This window comes from Malaclemys terrapin, chromosome 8 (assembly GCF_027887155.1).
Source record: "Malaclemys terrapin pileata isolate rMalTer1 chromosome 8, rMalTer1.hap1, whole genome shotgun sequence".
NCBI classification, from domain to species: Eukaryota; Metazoa; Chordata; order Testudines; family Emydidae; genus Malaclemys; species Malaclemys terrapin.
The window spans coordinates 91,958,049-91,982,689 of record NC_071512.1 but is presented as its reverse complement, the minus strand read 5'-3'; the positions used below and the strand labels follow the sequence as shown (position 1 = coordinate 91,982,689).

General features: G+C 41.6%; 1 protein-coding gene across 1 annotated transcript; it reads left to right on the top strand.

Annotated features, from left to right (window-relative positions):
- The first annotated feature begins 1,321 nt into the window (after positions 1 to 1,321).
- LEPROT (leptin receptor overlapping transcript) lies at positions 1,322 to 9,705 on the top strand. Its single transcript, XM_054036696.1, has 4 exons — positions 1,322 to 1,431; positions 3,388 to 3,463; positions 4,397 to 4,583; positions 5,236 to 9,705. The coding sequence occupies exons 1-4, from the start codon at positions 1,416 to 1,418 to the stop codon at positions 5,350 to 5,352; spliced, it is 396 nt and encodes a 131-aa protein (XP_053892671.1). The 5' UTR covers positions 1,322 to 1,415; the 3' UTR covers positions 5,353 to 9,705.
- The last annotated feature ends 14,936 nt before the right edge of the window (positions 9,706 to 24,641 follow it).

Genomic DNA, 24,641 nt, shown 5'->3' with positions numbered 1-24,641 from the left:
GCCAGTGTAGCCAAGGCCTAAGGTAGTCGGAGGTGAAAGTAAGCTGGTATGGGCCACTACAGCATACCAGCAAGAGCCGGTACTACTCCTACTGTGCTACCATACAAATGGCAAACCTCATTTAATGGGCCCATGTCAGTGACTATGACTTTCAGCAAGACTGATCTAATTAAGTAATAAGTTGTAGCGCTCTTGGATAATCTTGATGCTGATTTTCTCCAGGAGACAAATTAATAAATTTGGTGTTCATGTTTTAATTAGGTGGTAACCCCTGATCCGGATTTGTGGTTCGTACCATCAGTGGGCTGTAGCCCACAACTTTATTATTAAATTCAAACCAGCTGACTTCTGTGGGACTGTTTCTTTAGATGAGCGAAGGCAGGGGCAATACTACAAGACAGCATCTAAAAATAAATAAATAAATAAAAATAATGGAGATATCCTATCTCCTAGAACTGGAAGGGACCTTGAAAGGTCATCAAGTCCAGCCCCCTGCCTTCCCATAGCAGGGCCAAGTACTGATTTTGCCCCAGATCCCTAAGTGGCCCCCTCAAGGATTGAACTTACAACCCTGGGTTTAGCAGGCCAATTTATCTAGAAAAATAACTTTTCTTAAGGCTCTTTGCAGGTGAGAATTGCAGACTGTCTACCTGCAAGACTCTCATAGGGCTGATGGGGGACGGAGCAGGATTAGGGTAGCAAATAGAAGCAAAACCTGATGTAGCGGTAATAGTTACTCAGCCTGCTCAAAACGCTCGTCTGCCCAATGCTTATTGCACCGAAACACGTGGGAGAAAAAGTCTCTCTGGGGCAGGTCCCTCCTGCTCCCCCGGCAGGGGGACTGTGGGCGGAAGGGAGCCTGCCAGCCCCACGCCCCCCTCTGGACTCCGCCAGCCAAATCCACGCGTGATGCTACCGAGCGCTTTAAGGCACAAGCCACCGGCCCCCAATGCAGCTCCGGGCCGTGTCGCCCTCCCTCTGCAGCTGGCCCAGGCGGGCTGCGACGGAGACAGGGCGGCTGGGGTCGGAGGCTCGCTGGGGACGAGCCCGCTGGAGATGTTCGGGGCTTTGGCTCCAAGCAGCCCCCGTCGCTCCAGTGCGAACCGAGGGCTGGTTCACGGGGGGAATAAAGCACCCGCGGGGGGCGCGGACCAGCGCAGCTCCACCCGCGGCCGGGGCGGGGATGGCCACAGGCTCCTCTGGGGCGGCAGAGGCGGGGCTGAGCCTGAGGCGGCGGTGTCGGGCCGCTGGCCCTTTAACGGCGCCTGCCCGCTGTGGCCACGTGGGTTGGGGCCGGGGCGGAGCTAAGGGGGGGCGTGTCTCCGCGAGCGGAAGCCGGAAGTAGCCGCAGGCCGCAGATCCGCTCGGCGCCCCAAAAAGCGGAGCTCGCGCCCCGTTCTCTGCTCCCCGCGACCATGGCGGGGGTGAAAGGTACCGAGCGGTGCCGCCCGCGGCCTGCCCCAGAGATCTTCACCCAGTCTCCTGGGGAGCTCCCGGGTGTCCCCAGCCTCGTCCCCTCCCCCCCATTGCCCCCCCCCCCGGAGCCTCGTCCCCTCCCCCCGACTCCACCTGAGCCTCGTCAACCCCATTTCCCCCCCGAGCCTCGTCACCCCCCCCGAGTGTTCCCCCCCACGATACTGTCCCGATCCTCGTCATCCCCAGACTCCCGCCCCGAGCCTCGTCACCCCCAATTGCCCCCCTGCCATGATACTCTCCCGTGCCTTGTCACCCCCCCGACTCTCCCTCCGAGCCTCGTCAACCCCAATTCCCTGCCCCCAGCCACGATACCCTCACGAGTTTCGTCACTCACGATCCCCTCCGCCGAGCCTCGTCACCCCCCGATTCCTCCTCTCCCAAACACCTTACCCTCCTGAGTCTGGACATCCCGATCCCCCCCACCTCCAAGCCTCGTCACACCTCCTACCCGCCGATTCCTCCTCTTCAAGGCACTCCCAAACCTGAACACCCAGATTCCTCCTCCAGCATCCTAACCCCACTACTCCCTTCCTGTGCCCCCCAGCCACAGTACCCTCCCGAGCCTGGACTAGAGTTGCCAGGCCTCCAGGATTGTCCTGGAGTCTCCAGGAATTCATCCAACCAAAGTTGGCAACCCTAGCCTGGACACCTCGATTCTTCCCATCCTCCGTGAGCCTGGACACTCCGATTCCCCTTTCTGAGCCTCATCACCTCCTGATTTGCCCCTCCCCCCCAGCTACAATACCTTTCTGAGCCTGGACACTCCGATTGCCCACGCCGATTCCCTACTATGAGGCTTATCACCCCTCGATTCCCTCCCTGCCCAGTCACGGTACTCTCCTGAGCCGTGTCACTCTTGATTCCTCCCGCTTGGAGCCTGGACACTCCGATTTCTCCTTTGGAGCCATGACATCACCGAGTTCCCGTTCCCTCCTCCCTGAGCCTTGGCGCCTCTCCCTCACTGGGTCGCCCTCTCTCAGTTCCTCCTCACCTCACTCTCCTCCTTGCCCCCTGAGTCTCCCTGACATCCCTGATTCTCCTGTTCCTTCCATCCTGGACACCCCTCCATTTCTCCCCGCTGTTCCCCCTTGCCTCCGAGTTTGGACACCCCCAGTTCTCCCTTGCGGCCCCCTCGCACACCTCTGATTCTTCCCCATCCTCCCTGTCCTCAAATCTGGTCCCCCTCAGTTCTCTAGATCCTCTGTTTCTCATTTTGCCCCCAGAGTAGTTTCCCAACTCCTCCATCCTTCAGCAGGTGTTCCCTGAAGTGGCTGACAGCTGTAAAAGTTGTGAATAGTTTTGAAAGGCTTGAGGTGATGTTACAAAAGCGTATCCTCAAAGATCAGGATCTGATGATACTTTGGCCTTTTTTAGCTTGGGGATAATGAGAGAGACTTGTTGGTTTCATTTTTTTGCTTTCCATGCACTCTTAGGGTGGTACAGTGTGTGGATTGCAAACACAGTAGGGAACAGTTTAAAGTCCAATAAAAGCCTTATTTGTGTTATGGTGTGTCTTGATTTCACAATATATAAAAATGCTATTATTCGATTTTAATGAAATTTTAAGAAGAGTAAAAATCCCCTAACTTCTATTTTGAAGCATCAATAAGTTGTTGCTATGGTCATTCAAGGAAGAATATAGTATCAAGAGCAGAAAAGATGAAGAATAAAAATCAAACGAATGAGGAATGCACTTGTCTGCTACAATGATCATTAGTAACCAGATCACACAATGAATTGAAATAATGAATCACTTTGCATTGCAGCTGCTGATTCAAGTCAAGGCCAGTTTTTACTGACTCTTGGAGAAAGTTTTGCTGTGACAATGTCAGGGTGACTTCCTCTTAAAGTTATAATATTGTTGCGTTTTGAGTTTTCAACATAACAATCCATTTCTTTGCTCTTGTACAGCCCTTGTTGGATTATCCTTCAGTGGAGCCATTGGTCTAACGTTTCTTATGTTGGGATGTGCCCTAGAATATTATGGGTAAGAAATAATTCAGTTCAAAAATAAAAATTGACTTTGTTCTAACTTTGTGTTCTTGAACTGCCCATGTCAATACACATATGCAGTCTAGTTGTATGTCGGTCCCATATAATTTGGAGCATGCACATTTAACCACTGTTTTATTAGCTAAAAGATAAGTTTAGTAGTTGTTAACTAAGAATTGTGGACTCTGATTGGATGGCTTTGTAACCCATTTAGCTTTGCATTTACGATAATTCATATTAAGCCTACTATCCTAGAACACCATTGTAAGATCCAGAACCAACACATGGTAATGGGGCTCTAGTTATTGAAAATACACTATTTTAATTGATGTTTAACTCCTGTAAAAACTGGACTAAAATCATTGTATACTGAATCTCGGATGGGTAGAAATATAGTATTGTTTAATGAGTCAGTAATTTTAACTTTGTGGAAGTATTTTTGCAGTAGATTTCTCTAGTATTGATTTGATTTTAATCAATATTTTACTGATTTTATTAAAATAGTAATACCGAATTAATGGAGTAGAGGTGAATTTATCTGACATGCACAAGCAGCATTAAACAAAATACAAATCATATTTAAATTTTACTAATTCTAAACAACAACCAGATGGTTTATTTTTGAAAAAATATATAAAAATAATTGTAAAATTCACTGAGTTTTAAGATTAACTATTAGATATACACTTTTCCAATAGTGACTGAAGGGCAAAAACATTAAACATGCTTACATAGCAATTGTTTTCTGATCATCAGAAGGCTAAAAAGTAGGTTATTTAGTAGAAACATTGGTCCTGATCTTACAAAGACACACATACTTAATTTTGTGCATGTGAAAATCCCTTTGAAATCTATAAAGTTGTCTGTCTGATTTGATTTCAATGTGAAAAGTAACTTTGTTTTCTTTTTGGGGCTTTTTCTCCCACAGTGTTTACTGGCCCCTGTTTGTCTTGATATTTTACATCCTTTGTCCCATTCCTCACTTCATTGCAAAAAGAGTAAGCGATGACACTGATGCAGCTAGCAGTGCCTGCAGGGAATTGGCCTATTTCTTCACAACTGGAATTGTTGTTTCTGCCTTTGGAATGCCTATAATCCTTGCACGTGTTGAAGCGGTACGTTCTGCTGACTCTTTCTTATTATTCTCATTCTAATGTATTTTGTAATGCTCTGTATGAAGGACACTATATAAAACCAAATTGTTTTAGCAATTGTAGGTTTTTGACAGTAGGCAAAACCAGAAATGTCCACAAGAGGGCACTCTAATCCCTAGCAACATCTCCTAAGAGCAAAATATTTTTAAGACTGGGGCATGGGATTGTTTGGCTACAACAAGCTATTGCTATTTATTTTTGCAAATTATTGCTCATTGTTATTCCTTGCCTTGATTTTATGGAATATCTTCCGATCTGTAATGCATAGACGCTAGGAGAAAGCATTGAGTTTAAAAGAATTTTCTGTATCCTGTATTATTTGTTCTTTTTGCCAAGATGATTCTGCTTTAAGATAATTATTTAGTTCTGAAAGATAGTGTATTGCAGAAGACTGTCTAATGAAGGGAGAATGTATAAGTATAATACTAGTTACTTCAGTGGTTGCTAATTGAATGCTTGAACTGAATCAATTGTTCGTTGGTCTTTTCTCTTATGCTTTTAGCACCCGTGTGTGATATTTCAGTTAGCTTATCTAATGCATGAAAGTAACACAGATCTGTACACGTCATGTAAACCAAATAAGGATTTCTTTTCTTCTCATCTTGTATTTCAGATCAAGTGGGGAGCCTGTGGTCTTGTGCTAGCTGGCAATGCAGTCATTTTTCTTACCATTTTAGGCTTTTTTCTTGTATTTGGTAGAGGAGATGACTTTAGCTGGGAGCAGTGGTAGGACTTCACTATGATGTTGGTGATATGCAACATACATGTTTATATACTGTATATATGTATGTGTGTACGTTGGAATGTTTGTGCCTGCACATGTAGCCTTATGCTATCCGAACATAATATGCTTTTTTTACACTTGTATGTCAGCCAAATTAAGGGGAAAAGAGCCTTCTGACAGCTTTTTAAATAGGTACAGAATAAGCTGAAATCACAATAGCTAAATCTGTCCTTAAATCTTTGTTTACACAGTGTGCACTATTTTATTGATTTTTAGTTTTTAATTTTGATATAATACCATTGGAATGTATGTTGGAGTCAGCTAACATAGCTGACATTTTTAACAGCATAATCAAAATGGGCCTATATATTGACTGCACAGTTTAGTCTCCTGTTTTCGCTAACTTGATTAACTTCTGTTATGTGACTAGGATGGAACAAATATTTGCCTTTGTATTCAAATAATTGTAATTTTCAGTAGCTTGTTCTCTCAATTTAAAAAAAAAAACCCATTGAATACCTATAATAGCTGCTGCCAAGTATCTCATGTCCTATCCACGATAAAGGGAGAGTGAGAAGTATTGGATGTTCTAGGAGGCTATGTTCTAATTTCTCTGCATGATCAGGCTCACCTTTGTATTAATGGCCCATAGTGCACTACCAGAATCACATCTGGTCTTGGATCTCACTACAACAGGTAAAGGGAAAGTAGATTCAACAAACACCCTCCCCTATACTCCTATTCAGCATTCAACAAATAAAAACGGAAAATATTCTGTTTTCATCCCACTCTAGTTGTAACTATGGGTGTATGTTGGGGGTAATCTAATGATAACTCCATTTTAATGTCTTACCGTGTTATAAACTGACATTACTTCTTACCGTATATACTTGTTCATATGCTGAATTTTTTTAGTAAAAAAGGGAAGCATCAGAGACGGGGGTCGGCTTATGAATGGGTATGGAGAAGTACAGCCCCTCCCCCCCAACAGAGGGAGCAAGGAGAGGCAGCACAGCCAGCAGAGACAGAAGGGAAGAGGCGGGGCCAGAGTCTCTCCACTTCTGGCCACACTGTTCTCCCCGCAGCCTCCGAAGCAGCTGCAGCTCCGGGGCTGGCAGGCTGCAGCCGTGCCGCTTGGCCCCACCCCCCAGAGCAGGCAGTGACCGTGCAGCCCGGCCTGCCGGAGCACGCTGCGGCTGTGCCACTCGGCACCAGCCCACTGGAACATACTACGGCCGCACCGCCCGGTCTGGCCCGCCGGAGCAGGCTGCGGCCGCGCTGCCCAGCCTGCCGGAGCAGCTCCAGCCAGGCCAGAGACATCCTCCCCTGGCCTTCCCCAGATAAGGTGGGAAGGGATGGGATGGGGAGAGTGTGGGGGTCCCGGGCTAGGGGTGGGGTCATGTGCAGGGTGGTCACAGGGGTTACGCCCCTGACTCCCAGCTTCTCCCCCCCAAAAAATTTCCCCACCAGTTGCTGTCCCAGCCCGTCAGGGTAAGTAGCTGGCGCGCCTGGACACTTTGTTTACTTAGGTTTACCTCCGTGCCTGCGGACGCTCGAGGTAAACAAACCATCTCGGACCACCAGCGGCTTATCCCGATGGCCCGGGAGCCAAAGTTCGCTGACCCCTGAATTATAGGGTTGGCTTATAAATGGGTTATAAAAATTTTCCATTTTTACTTATCCATTTTGGGGGGGTCATCTTATAAAGGAACTGGCTTATGATAGAGTATATACAGTATGTATAGTTTCCCCACCAAAGAAATATTTCAAACTGCTGTCAAAGTTTATAATCAGAATGCATTGAACACCTCTGTTGTGTTGTGAGTCAAATGCCTGAATTACAAAGAAGTGAAATGTTCCAGTTAGACATCTTTAATACAGCAGATGCTACAGGACTCGGCATTGCCTCAGTTCTTGTCAGTTTTTTAAAAATACTTTTACGCACACCCTTACTTTCAACTCTTGTAAGAAAAAATGGTAATATTCAAACAGTACAATATATTTTTAAATGTCATTATTCTAATAAACAGTCATATAATCACACTATTATTATGTTAACACATTTTACTACTATGAGATAGAGAATCCTAAATGAAGGAAGCATTTAATTTTGTAGAGGTTCATTCTGGCATGACCTTAACTTTAGAGGCATATGTAATACATTTCAGTACACCTGAAAAGGAGCAAGGAACCAGTAACTCTAATTTATTTTGTCATAGAAAAATAGGTGCATCAAATTATGACATTTGCAATTAGAAGAAACTGAATATTTAGATTGGGTAGATATTTTAACCACTAGTTTTGTGGAATAGCAATTTGAGAAGGAACAATTTTCATGCTTGCATATTTTCAGCTTATTCATTCGTAACTGAATGTTTCCAGCCTGTGATGATCTGGAGAATAAAATACCATGAATAAATATGTAACAGCCTTGAAGAGAATTGATGTGATGCTATCTCCCCTAACCTAGAAAAATATCTGCACAAGCATTTGATGTCCAAAGTAACTTTTCACAATTGACATCCTGTGGAGTTCCACACAAATAAAGGCTTGAAAAGTAATTACTGCTGTGTCAGTACTCTGAGACTGTGGACTTTGGTTTATCCTTCTTATCAGTGAAAAAAATGTAAACTGAAAATATTTTTGAAACACAAATAATGCAATGTACTCAAATTTCACTTTGCTGATAGGAATATGTTGCTTATCATATATTTCACATAGGTATAGTTTTAAATTTGTTTAGACACAAAACCGTTATTTTATTTTCCAGGTTGAGACTGCACTATATTGATGTGATGAAAGTTTCCACAGCACTGACGATTAGATGCAACATTTGCTATTTGCTGCATTTTCAGATTGAAGGAAACTGAAAATCATTAAGTGTATCTAAAACACAATTTTTCTGGTTAATTTTCCTGGCCTCTTTAAAATGATCATTGCGAGGCTTCACTGTAGGACATTTAGCAGAAGAGTATGATCTCAAAAATCAGCAAACATTCTTGTGTTTTTGTTCATGACTTTCACAATCAAGGCCACTATCCTTATGGGTAACATTTGTTGCACCATGCTGACTTTAGTGTAGAATGTTATAATTGTACGCTATTACTCAGGGAAATTAAGTGTTCAAATTACGAGTTGAGCTGTTTGAGGAAAATTCACTTTTGGTTTATCTGTTTTGCCTGGATTTTGAAGAAGTAATTTTTTGTATTACAGATGGCTGTTCTTTAACTCCACCATTTAGTGGAGTGAAAAATAAGAAAAGGATAGTTTAAAGTACAAATGGTGTCGGATTCTGCAGATAACTAAGCTTGTGGGTTGCCCCATTAAATTTAACGGAACTAATGTGAGTAAATGATTGGTCCCTCATGGTTTAAATGAATGTTTCATATTTCACTCTTTGGACTTGATACACAGAAATGAATAGGATGCACTAAACACATTTCTAAGTTACCACTCCAGAGTTTTCTTTAAGGTGGTGGTGATTTTTTTCTTTTACTCAGAAAGGGGGGTTTGTTGTATGGGCAGGTGCTCTATCTAAATATAGAGATTGTGAGACATTAATTGTCAATATCCCCTTCTTAATCAGCATCAGAAACAATCTTTTAAAAAGAAAACAAGGTCCTACTGAGGCTGGTCTAATGCTTTGAAGACTTTTTGTGTTGCACCTACATGCCATCAGGGTGGGTTCATTACAAATCAGTAGATAGCCGTTGGGTGGAAACAGTAAACATTTTTTTCTGAAAAATTGCTACATACGCTAATTCTCACTGTCGGTTTCCATGCAATTATCATCATAGTTTTTCCTTTTTTAAAAGAAGTTGAAATAATAATTAAAGTCAATAAAGAGTTTAAATCTCAGAATACTCTTCTGGCCTCCTTAAATCTAAATTTGCTTGAATTAATCTTTAGTTAAATTATCAGAAGTAGGAAGAAATAGCCTTCAGTTTATTTGTCAAGAGCTGTGCCCATTCACAAGAGTCTGGTGCACTGACAGCCACTACTAGGCATAAGAGCATCCATTTATTGCAGTCTCCTTCTAATGTTTTTTCTTATATGCTAGTGAACATATATGCAAAGTGCCTTAGCCTCAAGATTTATTGTAGGTTTGAGAAGGCATAGACATAAAAACACTATTTTGCAATCGGATTGAAAAACTATCATCACATAATATATATCTTTACTGTTGACTAATAGCCTTTTCTGTATTTCAAAATACAGTACAACTTTTGTAACGTTTGTAAAAGATTTCTTTTCCATAATTGCCAGGTTACTGAAATCATTAATACATTTGTAAATTAAAGCATTCTCAACTTTTTTCAAGTTGTCTAATAAAACTGCCTAAATGTAGATGACACTCAAGTTGTCCTGTGTCTGTCTTTTGTTGGTTGTGTTTTGAATTTTTTAAAAAATTCTCTGCCTTTTATTACACCTAATGAAGAGAGAGGCTAAGAAACAAAAGCATAATTAACGTTTTAGAGCAAGGATAATGAGCTGCCTAGATGGTCAGTGCTGATGGGATCAAAGCATGGGGAAACAAGTTTCAAAAACCGTATTCTAATTCAGGTAGGAACAGTTCCCATTATCTAGTAAAGGTTCCTGCCTAGATTAGAATATGCATTTGGAACAGTGTTCTGCCATGCTTGCATTCTGTTGGCACTTGCCACCAAAACTATCTTAAGAACGTTGTTCCACTGCACCTGAGTTTAAATCACGTTCTAGCATGCTTATTAAACCTGGTGAAAATGTGGTGGAGGTGGGCCCTCCTGGAAATTAGTCTTTCCTTTAGAGCTTATCACTAATATAAATTGAGTGCTCTGTAGAAGTTTTTCCTCACGTTCTTCTCCTATTGATCTAGCAGAGGAACAGCTGCATGAGTGGTAGCAAGAATGTTGACTGAGCGCTTGTGTTTTTACCACTGTATCCGCTAACCCCGCTCTCAACAGCTGTGCAACTAGCTTGCTTTGTGCAGTTTTGAGCATTGACTTAACTTTCCTCTGCCTCGGTTTCTTCATCCATAAAATGGTAACAATATGGAGCTGGGGTCTTCAGAGGCCTAATTTATTTTTTTATAGACCACCTTGTACTCCTAGACTAATTGTCACCACACTTTATGGGACTCTCAAAGAATATACACAGTTCATTGCTTACTCACTAGTGAATTAAATAATGTGCCTGGGTATATGTTAATACTGAGAGAACATCTGTTTCCCATCAAATGGAAGCTGGTTCCAGATATTCTTTCGGTAGGTTAGTCCATGTTGGCGCTCAACTTCATAACTGCCACTCAAAGCTTGTGTGGAGAACCTTTCACAAGAGGACTCCCCTCCTTTACAGATATTGAACATAAGAATGGTTATATTGGGTCAGATGAGTGGTCCATCTAGCCCAGAATCCTGTCTTCCGACAGTGGCTGGTGCTAAATGCTTCAGAAGGAATGAGCAGAAAAGGGCAATTATTGAGTGATCCATCCCCTATTGTCCAGTCCCAGCTTCTGGCAGTCAGAGGTTTTAGGGACACCTAGAGCATGGGTTCCATTCTTGTCCATCTTGGGTAATAACCACTGATAGACTTTTCCTTTGTGAATGTATCAATTTTTTAAAAATCCAGTAATGCTTTTGGCCTTCACAACATCCCCTGGCTATGAGTTCCATAGTTGACTGTGTGTTGAGTGAACCATGTCAACTTTTTTTTGTTTTAAACCTGCTGCCTATTAATTTCATTGGGTTCTTGTGTTACATGACGGGGTAGATAGTACTTCCTTATTCACTTTCTCCACCCCGTTCGTGATTTTATAGATCTCTATCATATCCCCCCCCTTTGTTATCTCTTTTCTAAGATGAACAGTCACAGTCTTCTTAATCTCTCCTCAGATGGAAGCTGTTCTATACCTCTAATCATTTTTGTTGCCATTCTCTGTACTTTTTCCAATTCTAATATTTTTTTTTCTTTTCTGAGATGGGACAACCAGACCTACATGCAGTATTCAAGGTGTGGGCGTACCACAACGTGAGATAATGGCATTATATTTCTGACTAATTCTTTTCTATAGCAACAGGAACAGTGTTCAAGTATGACCCCTGATTAACATGAAAGGAACAATGTCATCTCCAATTCAATCTGCCCCCAGTTCTACAGTGGGGAGTAGAGAAAAGACTGGATGGATCAGGATTGGGAAATAGGCTCGGGAGCCTTTCATCTTAGTAGGAGCTGGTTCCTCTCTGGGTAAGGTTGGTGAGGCTTTGGAAGGGGATTCAAGCCTTGGACTGCAAGGTTTTAGTTCAAATCCAGAGTCTGGTAGGTAAGGACTAAAAGTATTTGCCAGGTGTCAGTTGTTCAGGGGCCATTGTGTGAAGCGAGTTGCTGCGGCCTGACAGTTCCCTACATACAGAAGTCTGCTTCACAGAGCTCCCATGAAAGTTAGCACTCAGTGGGAGCCTTGTTGGCAACCTTAGCAGAATGGCCAAGGACTGAATGGACCATGGATGCTACAACCCTTGACCACCATAGGAGGCTACTGCAGGTCATGGCTGAGACATATATCTTGGGGGTAATAACTTAGCTTGTGCTGTCCCTGTGATAAATAAGAGAGCTTTAGGCTCCAGCTGCTGTCAGTCCAGCACCTTTTTGCAGCACTAAGTTCACTTGCATTTTTTTTTTAAATCCACAAGTCTTGTAAAAAATGAATGTCATTATTAACATAATTGTAGCTAGGTGTGTCGAACACCATTGCCGTAAGTTCCACGTATGCTGCTGTGCTGCAAAGGGTGGCCATCCATTGCTTCTTTTAAGACCATAATTTATTCAGTGCCAAATGTCTTGTGTCCTGACTCAAATCAGTACAGGTCACACTGCCCCATATTTCAGCAATAATCATACATTGTGATGCAGAGGTATTGTGTAGATGGCACAATTTGGTGGTGTTGCTTAAAAATAAGCTTTCCCTTTATTTTTCACCTATATTTTGTTGAACCCGGGTGGTCAGCCTACTTTAGAGTTAAGGAAAATAAAGGGTTAACATCTAGAAGAGAGATGGATGGCATGCTGGAAGGCAGTTTTTAGGCAGCAAGTATTCTATGAGTTTTAGTTCATTAGTCATTTTTTTTTCTAAGTATCACTGTATCTGTTTGCTGTTCAGGCTAGAAAAGCTCATTCTTTAGTTTGAAAGTGAATCACAGAAACCTGGAATTAACCATTATAGAGTTTTAGCTTCTTAGAGATTCACTGAAGCTTTAAAAGGAGCATGAGGGCTTCTTCTGTCAACCTAACTACTACCTTTTAGTGAGGTAGATTAACTACAGCAACAAGAGAATCCCTCCCATCACAGCAGTGAGTGTCTACACTGAAGCATTACAGCACCATAGCTGCAGTTGTGGTGCTGTAGTGTTTTAAGTGTAGACATAGCCTAAGCATGATTGTTCAGTTTTAACATTGCATTGGGAGTGGTACTTCCATATTCCCATTTGGAATTGTTTGGCTTGAGATTTCCTGAACCTAGCCACCCTTGACTGAGGGTTGGTCCCGATCTAGGAACATATTTTATTTGTTAAATTTGTTTAAAGTTCAGAACTCAGACTTTCTTACCTATTTGACAACTAGGTGCAGGTCTCCAAACAGCACAAGGAACCAAACTAGAGGAATAATGCTGCACTTGATCCTTCCTGGCCAAGTCCAAAATGGAGTATAGATGAGTCTAATGCATTTTTAGATAAATGGAAAGAGAAGGTGGACAATGTGTAAATGTGTTAGCATTTCAACCCTGAGGGACAGGTTTCAAATTGTGGCATGGATCACAAGGGATAAGGAGGCTTCTGATCTCATCCTATTTCCTAGTGATCATTTGTCCACTTTACAGAATGTTACATGTCACTGAACATGGCTGACTGCCTCTGAACACAAGAGAGTTAGGCCTAGAATTAGAAGGGTTTTGCAGGCCATGCACTAGGCACAGTAGCAGAGCTGTCTACATGGAAAGTTGAACCAGTTTAATTTAAATAATCTTGTCAGTTGAGATGGTTAAACCAATGCAAATCCATGTGAGACTCTCATTTCAGTTTCAGTGGTTTATTGCAGTTTAGCTTAAACCTGTTCCCAGTTGACCTAAATTAAACTGAAGAGAGACACTTTGGAATAAGAGGGCATCCACAGAAGAGTTTGCACTAGTTTAATTATATCCATTTACATTCACAGCTTAGATTACACTAGGAGCAACTTTCCTAAGGCCTGAGAAAATGTTCCTGGTTCCTGCCTCTAAATAGTGCTGTTACTTTCTCAATTTAATGAGCAATAAATTCACACACAGAAGTTAAGCAAACAATCAAAAACAAACACACTAGAGTCAGCCACATACTGTTATTTTTATATTAAACTAAAATGATGTAAAGCTTTATAATGATTCCTAGAAAACTGACCTTAATTGTTTACACAGAATGATTTTAAGATGTGGCATTGTTGGCTCTGTTGTAATTGTTTTTGATCTGTGATACTACATGAAAAGACTATTTTATTAAGATGGGTTCCCACAGGTGCTAGCAGCTAGTTGATTGATTTAAATGGCTCTTAAAATATGACTGGTGCTTAATGGGGGTGAGTGATGGGAACAGTGCCTCTTGATAAAATATGAAAAGAAGTGCTGACTGGTGAATGGTGGCTACATTGGAATTTAAGGACCAATTAGGCGTAGAAGGAAGTATTTGATGATGATTTTATTCCATAGTTTGTGTCTCTGGTTGCTTTTACCTTCCTGATGAAGTTTGTTTTTAGCCAAAGCGCAGGGTAATTGGGAAAGCAGAAAAGAAGGATTTTGAGGGCAAATGTGAGCCTCCTGGAAATCAGATGTTCTAGTCCCACAAGGACGTTTGGATTATTAGAGGTAGAGTGGAAGGGAAAACAATAGTGACTCCAGTATTTCAACAGAAAAGCAGTTTATTACTAGGGCAGAATAGCAATGGAAAAATACCCTTTCAATCTACATATACAGTCAAAGTACTACCTAGAAAACATCCTCTTTGCTTAGATAACACAGCTATCGCCAGTTACAGTCTACTAGGCTGCAGAGCAGCTTGCTTGGAAGGCTGGTGTATTTTAGCTGCAATCCTGCACCCTTAACTTTCCATCTGACCTACAGAAAGAAAGTGTTTTTACTGCAGAAGCTCAGTGTTGTTAAATGGTATTCACTCTCTGGGGCAAAGAATTCCTTCCACCAAAGGTAGGTTTATAATGCTCCAGAACTCTGGGCCGGCCATCCCTTGCTGCCCCCTACTGAGTCTGATCTGGCAAGTTGAAAATGCATCTCTCTTCTTTTTGGCTTCATTCTGCTTAGGGTTCAAGCTACTTCACCATATATCGTGCAGTTTGTAGCCCCTTGTCCTACTTATAGTTGGCTTTCAGGTACCATAGAGTCCAGCCTGATTCCTCTACTGAAATTTCAATACTTCTCTGTCGATTCACTGCAATAGCCGTGGAGTTCTATTTTGTTCTGGACTGGTAAGTGCCCAAATTAATCTCAATCTACTCCCTTGGAGAGCTCAATGCAGCTATAAAGGGACCTAGGTGACAGTTAGTGGGCTTTTGGCACCTAAATGCCTAGACCCCTTTTGAAAATGACCCTTAGAGTTTGCAATGCTGAGCACAGCAAATGCCTCAACACCTTTAAAAATCTGGGCCCTAGACTTTTAGGACACAATCATGGTGCTTATTCTGCTATCCTTGGTCCCATTCTAGTAGCTGACATCTATCTGAAATTGTACATGCAGCAGTTCTCTTGATTATGCATAGATTTTCTTGATTGTGCTTCTACTCCTGTCCTGGCTCCATCCCAGAATCACCTGTTGCTCCTTATTTCTCACAGTTAAAACTACTTCTGGAGCTATTGCTGCTATTTTGGAATCCTCACAGACCAGTTCTAGATTTCCATGAATGTTCTGGACACCAGGTAAAGCTCTTGAAATCTATCTGAGCCCAATGGTTAGTTTCACATAGACCGACTGACCATTCCCTGCTACTTCGTTCTATAAGGGCCATCAGTCCTCGTCTTCGTGGTCGTAGATGTCTCTCCCGCTTGCTTGCCTTCAGTGTTCAAATGCTTGTTAGGCCATTTGTGAACCTAGGAGGGTAAAACAATTAGGAAAGAGGAAGGGATTATTGGTTCCAACAGAACATTTCTGAGGAGAACATGAGAGAGGTGAGGACTAGGGTTCATTGCCCCTTTATACAGTCTCTTATTTTTGATGCTAGGTGTGGCTGGTAGTGCTATTTTATGTACAATTCAATCTTGCTAATCTGCACTCTTTCCCCATAATCTTCACACCAATAGAGTGAAGTCTGAAAAGTAAGAATTAATTGTTTTGTACACTAAGGTTCTGTGTGGTATTTTCACAAATAAGTGAAATGAAACTACAGTGATCCAAGTCCATTTTGTGGTGCAGAAGCTTTCTTTTTGTTGGCTGTTCATTTACTAACTCACTCATTTGCAATGGCTCTCCTGGTCATTAGTATAAATTACTAAGGTTTTATTGTATTTACTGCAACTACTCAACAACATGTTTTCCTGGGGAATGGTTACAATTAGATGAACTGATTCAGATGTGAAGTTAAAAATGCTAAGCATAAATGGTGGATTCTCCATCACATGAAGTCATTAAATCAGGACTGGACATTGTTCTGAGAGAGATGCTCTAGCTCAAACAGAAGTTACGGGCTTAATGCAGAAATTACTGGGTGAGGTTCTGTGACCTAATATGCAGAAGGACAGATTAAATCATAAGGGTAGGGTCCTTTCTGGACTTAAAACCTAGGACTATGACCTTTATTTTGTGTTCTCTGGCTTGCATTTCACTTACCACCAACTGAATAAGGTTAGTGTTATTTTCTTGGTCCATATAAATGAATTACTGTGCTTGGGGTTTTGTTTTTCTATTTGAGGAATTGGGGAGAAGTTAAAGGGTATTTATCATGCTACACAAAAGCTTATGCTTGGAGTTAGAGGATTGATTGTGACATTTCTGTGTTTCAGTTCCCCTTTGTTTTGACTTTTTAAACTAGTACTGAAGTTTCCTTATTCATTGAATTCCTGCCTAAGCTTGGTATTTCACAACACAGTAGGAAACTTTATTCCCAGTCCTCCATTTAAAATAACTTTTTTGAAAAGGTCTTGCACAACATAAAAACAGAAGTGGTGGTAGCTGTAATGGTCAAATCCTCAGTGAGAATTTGGCCATTGATTTAAATGGAGGCAGGATTGAGTTGTATGGGCCTGATCCTGTATTGTGCTGTGCACCTTCAGATTGGGCTCTGTGTGTGTTTATTCCTGCTACTGCCTTATAGGCATCCGAAGAAGTGGGCTGTAGTCCACGAAAGCTTATGCTCTAATAAATTTGTTAGTCTCTAAGGTGCCACAAGTACTCCTGTTCTTTTTGTGGATACAGACTAACACGGCTGCTACTCTGAAACCTGCCTTATAGTGAACGTGTTAAACGTGCCCCCGCATGACTGCCTTCTAATGGTTGGTCTACAGAAGATAGACACACCACTACAACTAATAGATTACAAATTGGAGAGCCCGGTGGTTTGTAAAATTGAAGTTGCAAAACATTGTGTGTTATATGGTCTTTGTTGCTAGCAAATCAAAGTTACTGTATGACAGGGGTCGGCAACCTTTCACAAGTGGGGTGCCGAGTCTTCATTTATTCACTCTAATTTAAGGTTTTGCATGCCACTAATATATTTTAACATTTTTAGAAGGTCACTTTCTATAAATCTATAATATATAACTGAACTATTGTTGTATGTAAAGTAAATAAGGTTTTTAAAATGTTTAAGAAGCTTCATTTAAAATTAAATTAAAACGCAGAGCTCCCCAGTCCAGTGGCCAGGACCCAGGCAGTGTGAGTGCCACTGAAAATCAGCTCGCGTGCCCGCCTTTGGCACACGTGCCATTGGTTGCCTACCCCTGCTGTATGATATGGTACACTCTAATAGATCTTAATATTTAAGCTAATATTAAATTCCACTCTTTTGCACCTTATTATGTGTCCCCTTTGTCTCTGAAGTTCTGCCATGGAAAAACTCCATCTCTGTTCCATAACTGATAAGCCAGTTCATGACAACTAAACAGCTGATCTTGGAAAATCCAGGCATCATAGTGTTTAGTGTCTTCAGTAGTGTCCGTGAAATCAATAGGATTACTCAGGGTAGTAAGTATTCTGGCTGGTAGCAAAAGTTTTCAGGATTAGAGCCGCACTTTGATTCTTCAGCCTTAGGTGCTCTATTCTTTGAGGCGATCAGTTATTTAATTGCTCACCTTATTTTTAAACAACATTTTTAGAGCAAAATTTTCCACTCCCCAAGCTTAGCTCTGATATTCTGCTTTTCCTACATATGTAAAAATCTTCAGTGGCAGTAATGAGAGATCTGGACATTTTAGGGAGATCAGACTATCATAGGTAACATCCCACAAGTGGGTTTCAGAGAAGGATTTTACCCTTAGTTTGGTTTTAAAGTAGTAAAAACATTTACAGTGTAACTTAATCTGCATTTTACTTTGGAATCAAAGCAAACTGTACAAAAATAAAATATTGATGGCCTGGGGCATACAGTTATGGCATAGTATTGTACTAATATAGGTACCCTCAGGCATCTTATTCACCATCCAAAGAAGAAAAGGCTGAACCCTTAATTAATCATTCAAATATGCCCCTATTGGTAATGTCTTGAGATGAGATTAATTTAACCTACAGAGGTTTAGTTAAAAGAACTTGATATAAAACAGTCCCTAAAATGCACTCTGTTTAGTAGTGGTCTGAAAAATGTATGCAGTTAGTTATCCTCTAGCACTTATCCTTTTAACTGAGACCCAGATTTTCAAAGGTGCCTATAGATGCAGATAGGTAACTTGTGGGATATTCAAAAGCACAACTAATTCCATTGAAATCAGTTAAGTGCCTAATTTGTCCTGATGTTTTTGAAAATCCCACTAGGTGCCCATCTGTACCTAAATTGTGTTCTTAAGGCTATTACAGGTAAAACTGTATTCCAGTCAGATTACAGATGTTTAGGTGCTCAATTGCCACCTAGAAGAAACCTATTGGGAGGCAGGACATATGTCTTCCATCATATCTGAGAGGCTGTTGGACAGGGTGCTCAAGGTCTTCAGACTTCTTTCACATGGTTTATGGTATCAACAAGTTTCCAGTTTGAATGAAAAGGCCGACAAATGGCAATTCAGCTTCAAAAAGAGCTCGTTTACAGATCCCGTACTAATCATTGTGGCTGTCTATGGATTTGACTCTCCTCATGTTTCTAATTTATAACTTGTGTCTAGTAGAGAAAGGACAAGAGTGTTTGCTGTCCCTCAGAAAAAAAGAATAACATTACCCACATGCATACTCTGAGAAACCCCTGAATGAGGAATCCCTCTTGTGAATAATTTGAACAAGAGTATTGTCAAGCTTGAAATGAACAATAGTATTGTCAGTGTTAGGCCTAAAATTTCCGGAAGCTTCACAAAGTGAGCTTGTAAAATTAGCTTTAAAAAGCAAGCTTTGCAAAAAGAAACAGACTTGTGGTCAAAACACGCTGCAACCAGATAACACATTATGCTGACTCCTATAAAGTGAGATAAGTTGTACCCTCCGGGCACAGCTTGTCTAACCCACATTAACCATATTTAAAACAATTGGCTACAAGGAGATAAGTAAACATAAATTATACAGTAAAAGCAACAGCACAAACCACAATAAGAATTTGGCTTCCCCTGATTGGTTGGTCTGTTTTGGAACACAGCCGACAGATAAGATAAAAAGAACGAAGGCACGGGACTGTGTGTGTGTTTTGGTCATAAGGGAAACTTGACCCACACCTCCTGAACCGAAGGGACGTGCACTTCGCGACCATCTGTACCTGGTCAGTGCAGAAAACGGCCGACTGAAGGCTAACGTATTTTTCGGATGAATGCAGGGTAAGGTTATGGAGTAAAGAAGTCTGGGTTGCTCGAGCTGATTTGATCTCAAGTTGTGTTGACACTACAGTATTAAGAATAGTAGTGTCGGGCTAATTTGACCTCAGGTTATATCAATACTACAGTGTTAAAAATAGTAGTAAGTACCTGATGCATAATATTACATGTACTTGTGCTTGCCTTCAGTATAATTTGCCATTTATATTAATCCCTATTTAGTGCTGGTCTTTAATTCTGCTTTTCTTATTTTGTCTGCGTTGCCTTTATAGTCAAAAGTCATTAAAAGCCTTTTTTGAGGAATAATCAGTTGTTTTAGTTTCTCTTATACGGACCCTGCACAACCTCATTACATCTGTGTTGGGTGGTGGGAAGTAGCGATCACCCAGGGCACCACTGGGGCCCTGATGCATGTGTCCTTCTTCCTTTATCTCCGCACCTCTAATGAGAGAGATATAGATGCACTGGCAAGTCCAGTTCATCCATTCAAGCTCAATGGACTTTCTGGCTTTTCTTACCCTATTTTTTGCTCATTAGTAGCAAAGACACTATAGGGCAGGTAGGGGCAGGCCATGGCTTTTTGTGTAATTTGCTATGGCTATCTATATATGTAAATGTGTTCCTCTGTTTTTATTTTTTGCAGGATAATCTCACTTCATTTAAACTCAGGCTTGAATTTTCATTCTGCCATAACTACATTGAATGAGGTTATAAACATCTTGTCTAGACAGATACTTGACCGTAGATTCGAGAGAGGCACAAAAGGGCATGTATAGAAGTTTCTGAATACTAATTGTAATCAATAGCTTTCCTCTAGAATGTTTTGGTTAACTGATGGGTGTAGGTAGCAGGATAAGGCTAATATCCTGGAACAGTCATTCTCAAACTTTTGTATTGGTGACACCTTTCAAATAGCAAACTTCTGAGTGTTACACCCTCCCCCCCTTATAAATTAAAAACACTTTTTAATATGTTTAACACCATTATAAATGCTGGATGCAAAACAGGGTTTGGGGTGGAGGCTGACAGCTCATGACCCCCCATGTAATAACTTTGTGACCCCCTGAGGGGTCCCAATCCCCAGTTTGAGAACCCCTGCCCTGAATTGTCATCTTCTGTAGATCAGGTGGTGCTCCCTTTTAAAAATGTATTGGGGCCAAGCAGAATCTAACTGGGAACAGATTCAGAGCTCAGGCCCTTGTTTTAATTAAAAAAACAAACTGGAAATGTCCCTCTTTTAATGCATATGATTTTTTTGATATACTGTGTGAACAGGATATTGTTTAACTTAAATTGTACATAAATCCAGATAAGTGGTTGATGAACGAGGCCTTTAATCCCTGTTTATATAAAATGTCCACTGCAAATCATATTTCAATATAATTGGCATAGTAAAAGTGTCCAGAATAAGATTGATTATCTTATCTTGTTCAGTAAAGCCCCTTGAAACTAATGGAAAGACACCTGTTGACTTCAATGAGCTTTCGATCAGATCTTCATAGAAAACTGCTGCCATAATTTTGTACATATAATTCCACTTTAGGGAGTAGACAGTACTTAATGTACCAATGTAACATCTAAAATGTATATAATTGCCCAGAAGTCTCTAACAAAATATCCTTCAGGACAGATAATGTCAAGGATGTGTTTACAGGGGCATAGCCAAACCTGTTCTCACTTCTTCCTTTAATGTGCTCCCTCTGAAACAAACCCTAGTGGGGAAAATATCCTCAAGCTTAAAGAATTCTGTACAATGACTCCAGGATGAGGAAGAAGTCACCTATTATAGTTATTCCACCACTGGAGAACATAGACATACAACAGCATTGGAAACCATATGGATGCTGCCTCTTGGTTTTTTTTTTCTGCAGCAAGTAATCAACTTTAAGTCAGTGCAATAGTTGCCCGATATTGAGTTTGGGCCTAATTCTGCCTTCAGAAGTTACTGAGATGCCACCATATCTCTGAAGGCAGAATTGAAATCAGTGAGGACAAACTGGCAATCTGACACTTACTCATCGACTTTAAGGTCAGAAGGGACCATCATGATCATATAATCTGACCTCCTGCACATTACTCCTGGGAGAATTCTGCACCACTACGTGCACACATAATTGATGAGCCATGCAAATTTTTATTTTTTTTCTGCAGAAAAAAGCTTCTGCTGGAAAGTTGCTAGAGTTCTGACTTTTGCTTACCAGAGGGTGCTATGACAATGGAATAGATCAGCAGCTCCAGGCCAGCTAGGGAAGAGAGAGAGCCTGCCTTCTTCATAGCACCTGTTGAGCCAAGTCAGGAGACGGGATATGGAGAGACAGACAGACAGCATGGGGCTGCTGCGGGGGTCAGACAGAGGCTCAGAAGGGCTAGTTGGGGAGGACAGACTGGGGCAGGGGCTGAATGGGAGTGGAGGCACATAGGGATAGGGGAAGGGGTGTCTGGGGGTGGAGGGACATGTGGACAGAGGGTACAGGGACACATGGGGAATAGGCAGATGTGCCTGACTGAATGGGAGAGGCTAGGGATCAATCAGGGTCTGCATGGGTGAAGCTCCTTAACAATCCCTACCTGTCTCTCTTTCTCCTGCCCCCCAAAAAAACCCCGTTGCATACTTTTCCCACCCATACCCAACAATCCTCCAAGTTCACACCCAGGTTCCTTCCCAGCAATTACTTCCCTCTCCCTCAGCTCCTCCCCCAAGCCTTTGCACTGCTTCTGAGGGGTGTGGGAAATACATTTTCTGTATTCTAGTTTAAATGAATTATTATTCAGAGTTCTGTATTAATATGCCTGGTAAGAAATCTATTTGTCAAAACATTTCCTGAATCTTTTTTTGTGTGGTCTGTATTGTTACAAACATGCTCGCTGACATGTATTTTGAAATAAATGACCAAAAATAATCAAAACTGGTGTGATTATATTGTGTTATTTTGACAAATAAAATACGCAGAATTTGAAATATTGTGCACAGAATTCATTTTGTTGCAGAATTTAATTGTGTGGCACAGAATTGCCCCAGGAGTAGCACATTGCAGGCACAGAACCTCACCCACGCACTGAGCTATGGTGGTAGGACTCCTCTTGAATAAATTAGGCAACCTGACCTGTGGTGGCCTGAGTCAACTTAATTGAAGTCAGTGGGCTTTGGATTAAGCCCCCCTTATAATATGTGCTTACTACATATGCTAAACAATCTGTTCCACCTTTCATTTTGCTGTGACACGGGGTTCTTTTCCCAACCTGCAGAAGAGCTCTATGTGGCTTGAAAGCTTTTGTCTCTCTCATCAATATAAATTGGTCCAATACAAGATATTACCTTACCCAGCTTATCTTTCTAATCTCCTGGGACTGACATGGCTACAGCTACACTGCATCCATCTCGTCACTGACTATTTGAGATCATGTGACTAGTAAGGACATCAATGCATCATGAGCGTAGTCCAACTTCAATGCTGATCTTTCCATTGACTTCCAGGCAAGTTGGCTTTAGACCCACCAACACTGATTACACTGCTCTACAGCCAAAATGCTTCTGAAATAAATGTAGTCAAACTTTACTAATTCTGGGTCACTGAGAACGAAAATGATGCTTAAAATTGTTGATTGGCTCTAGTTTTCAAGATATGCTATTGGGTCAGTATATACGACCCTTGACTTGGGAATGGCGGAGGATAAGTGAATTATAAAGGGAAGGGATCTCAATTTAAACCAGAAATGACTAAAATACATATTTGACTGGATCTATGAATAAATCTATGACTGGGTTTGGACAGTACTTGCTTTTTAGGCAAAAGAATGAATGATGCAATCTGAAGCTGGTATTGCGTCATCCATGATATGAATTACATCATGTTATTCCTAGAAGTCATGGATGATGCAATCATAACGAAGCTTACGTCACTCTGCTGAACAAATTGACCTATATCAGGTCTAGAAATCATAGTGTCGTGCTCTCTTATTTGTCAGTGTTTGATTTTGCAAAGGGACACATTTCTGTTTAGCCAAAGTGAGCAGAGATGCCTCGTACTTGTGTGAACAGTGCAGATAACTTCTGCTATGTTTGTGGTGAAGTGACTTTTGCATCACAAAAGCGCAATATAACCACTATGGTTAAGAAAGCCTATCACCTTTATTTTGGCTGCAAAATTGGAGATCAGGACAAGAGGTGGGCCCCACACATATGCTGCAACACTTGTGCAACAAATCTTCGCCAGTGGTTGAACAGGAAAAGTAAATCTATGCCTTTTGCAGTGCCAATGATTTGGAGAGAGCCAACAGATCATACCAGCAATTGTTACTTCTGCATGGTGCCTCCAGTTGGGAAAGGTGTGTCAAAGAAGAAAAAGCGAACTGTGCATTATCCAAACATTTCATCAGCTATACGCCCAGTACCCCACCGAGAAGGACGGCCGGTTCCTGATGCACCAGAATCATTCTCACTTGAGTCAGACGAGGAAGAGGAAGAGGATGAAATTTCTGGTCCTGAACCATCAATGTCACAGGACCCACATTTTCTCTCATCCTCCTCCTCCGAACCACACCTCATAACACAAGGTGAACTGAATGACTTGTCAGGGATTTCGAACTACCCAAGAGTAAGGCAGAGCTGTTGGGCTCCAGACTACAGCAGTGGAATCTCCTGGCAGGTGATGTTAGGGTTTCCATGTTCCGTGACCGTCAAAAGGATCTTGTCCCATTCTTCTTCATGGAAGGTGATCTTGTAGCCTGCAACAACATCGATGGTGTGATGGCAGCCCTCAACATCGTTCACGATCCAAATGAGTGGAGACTGTTCATTGATTCATTGAAGACGAGTCTTAAAGCTGTTCTACTGCATAATGGCAATGTTTTGCCATCAATTCCAGTTGGTCATGCAGTCCATATGAAGGAAACCTGTGACAACATGAAACAACTTTTGAGGTGCATAAACTATGAGCAACATCAGTGGCAGCTTTGTGGCGATTTGAAGGTTGTCGCTCTCTTGCTTGGTCTGCAGACTGGATACACAAAGTACTGCTGTTTTCTCTGCAAATGGGATAGTCGTGCAAGAGATTCTCACTACATCAAGAAAGATTGGCCACTCCGACAGTCATTGGAGCCTGGGAGGAAAAGTGTTCAGCATCCACCACTTGTTGAATCAAGGAAGATTTTGTTACCACCCTTACACATCAAGCTGGGTCTGATGAAGAACTTTGTCAAGGCCATTGACAAAACACAAGCGGCTTTCAAGTACCTCTGTGGAAAATTTCCAAGGTTAAGTGAAATTAAGATAAAGGAAGGTGTCTTTGTTGGTCCTCAGATTCATGAACTTCTTCGAGATGATGCATTTGACCATGCACTGCGT

Coding starts and splice junctions, on each gene's coding strand:
- LEPROT (XM_054036696.1), top strand. Junction 3,464..4,396: donor TGTGCCCTAGAATATTATGG/GTAAGAAATAAT, acceptor TTTCTCCCACAG/TGTTTACTGGCCCCTGTTTG. Junction 4,584..5,235: donor TCCTTGCACGTGTTGAAGCG/GTACGTTCTGCT, acceptor CTTGTATTTCAG/ATCAAGTGGGGAGCCTGTGG.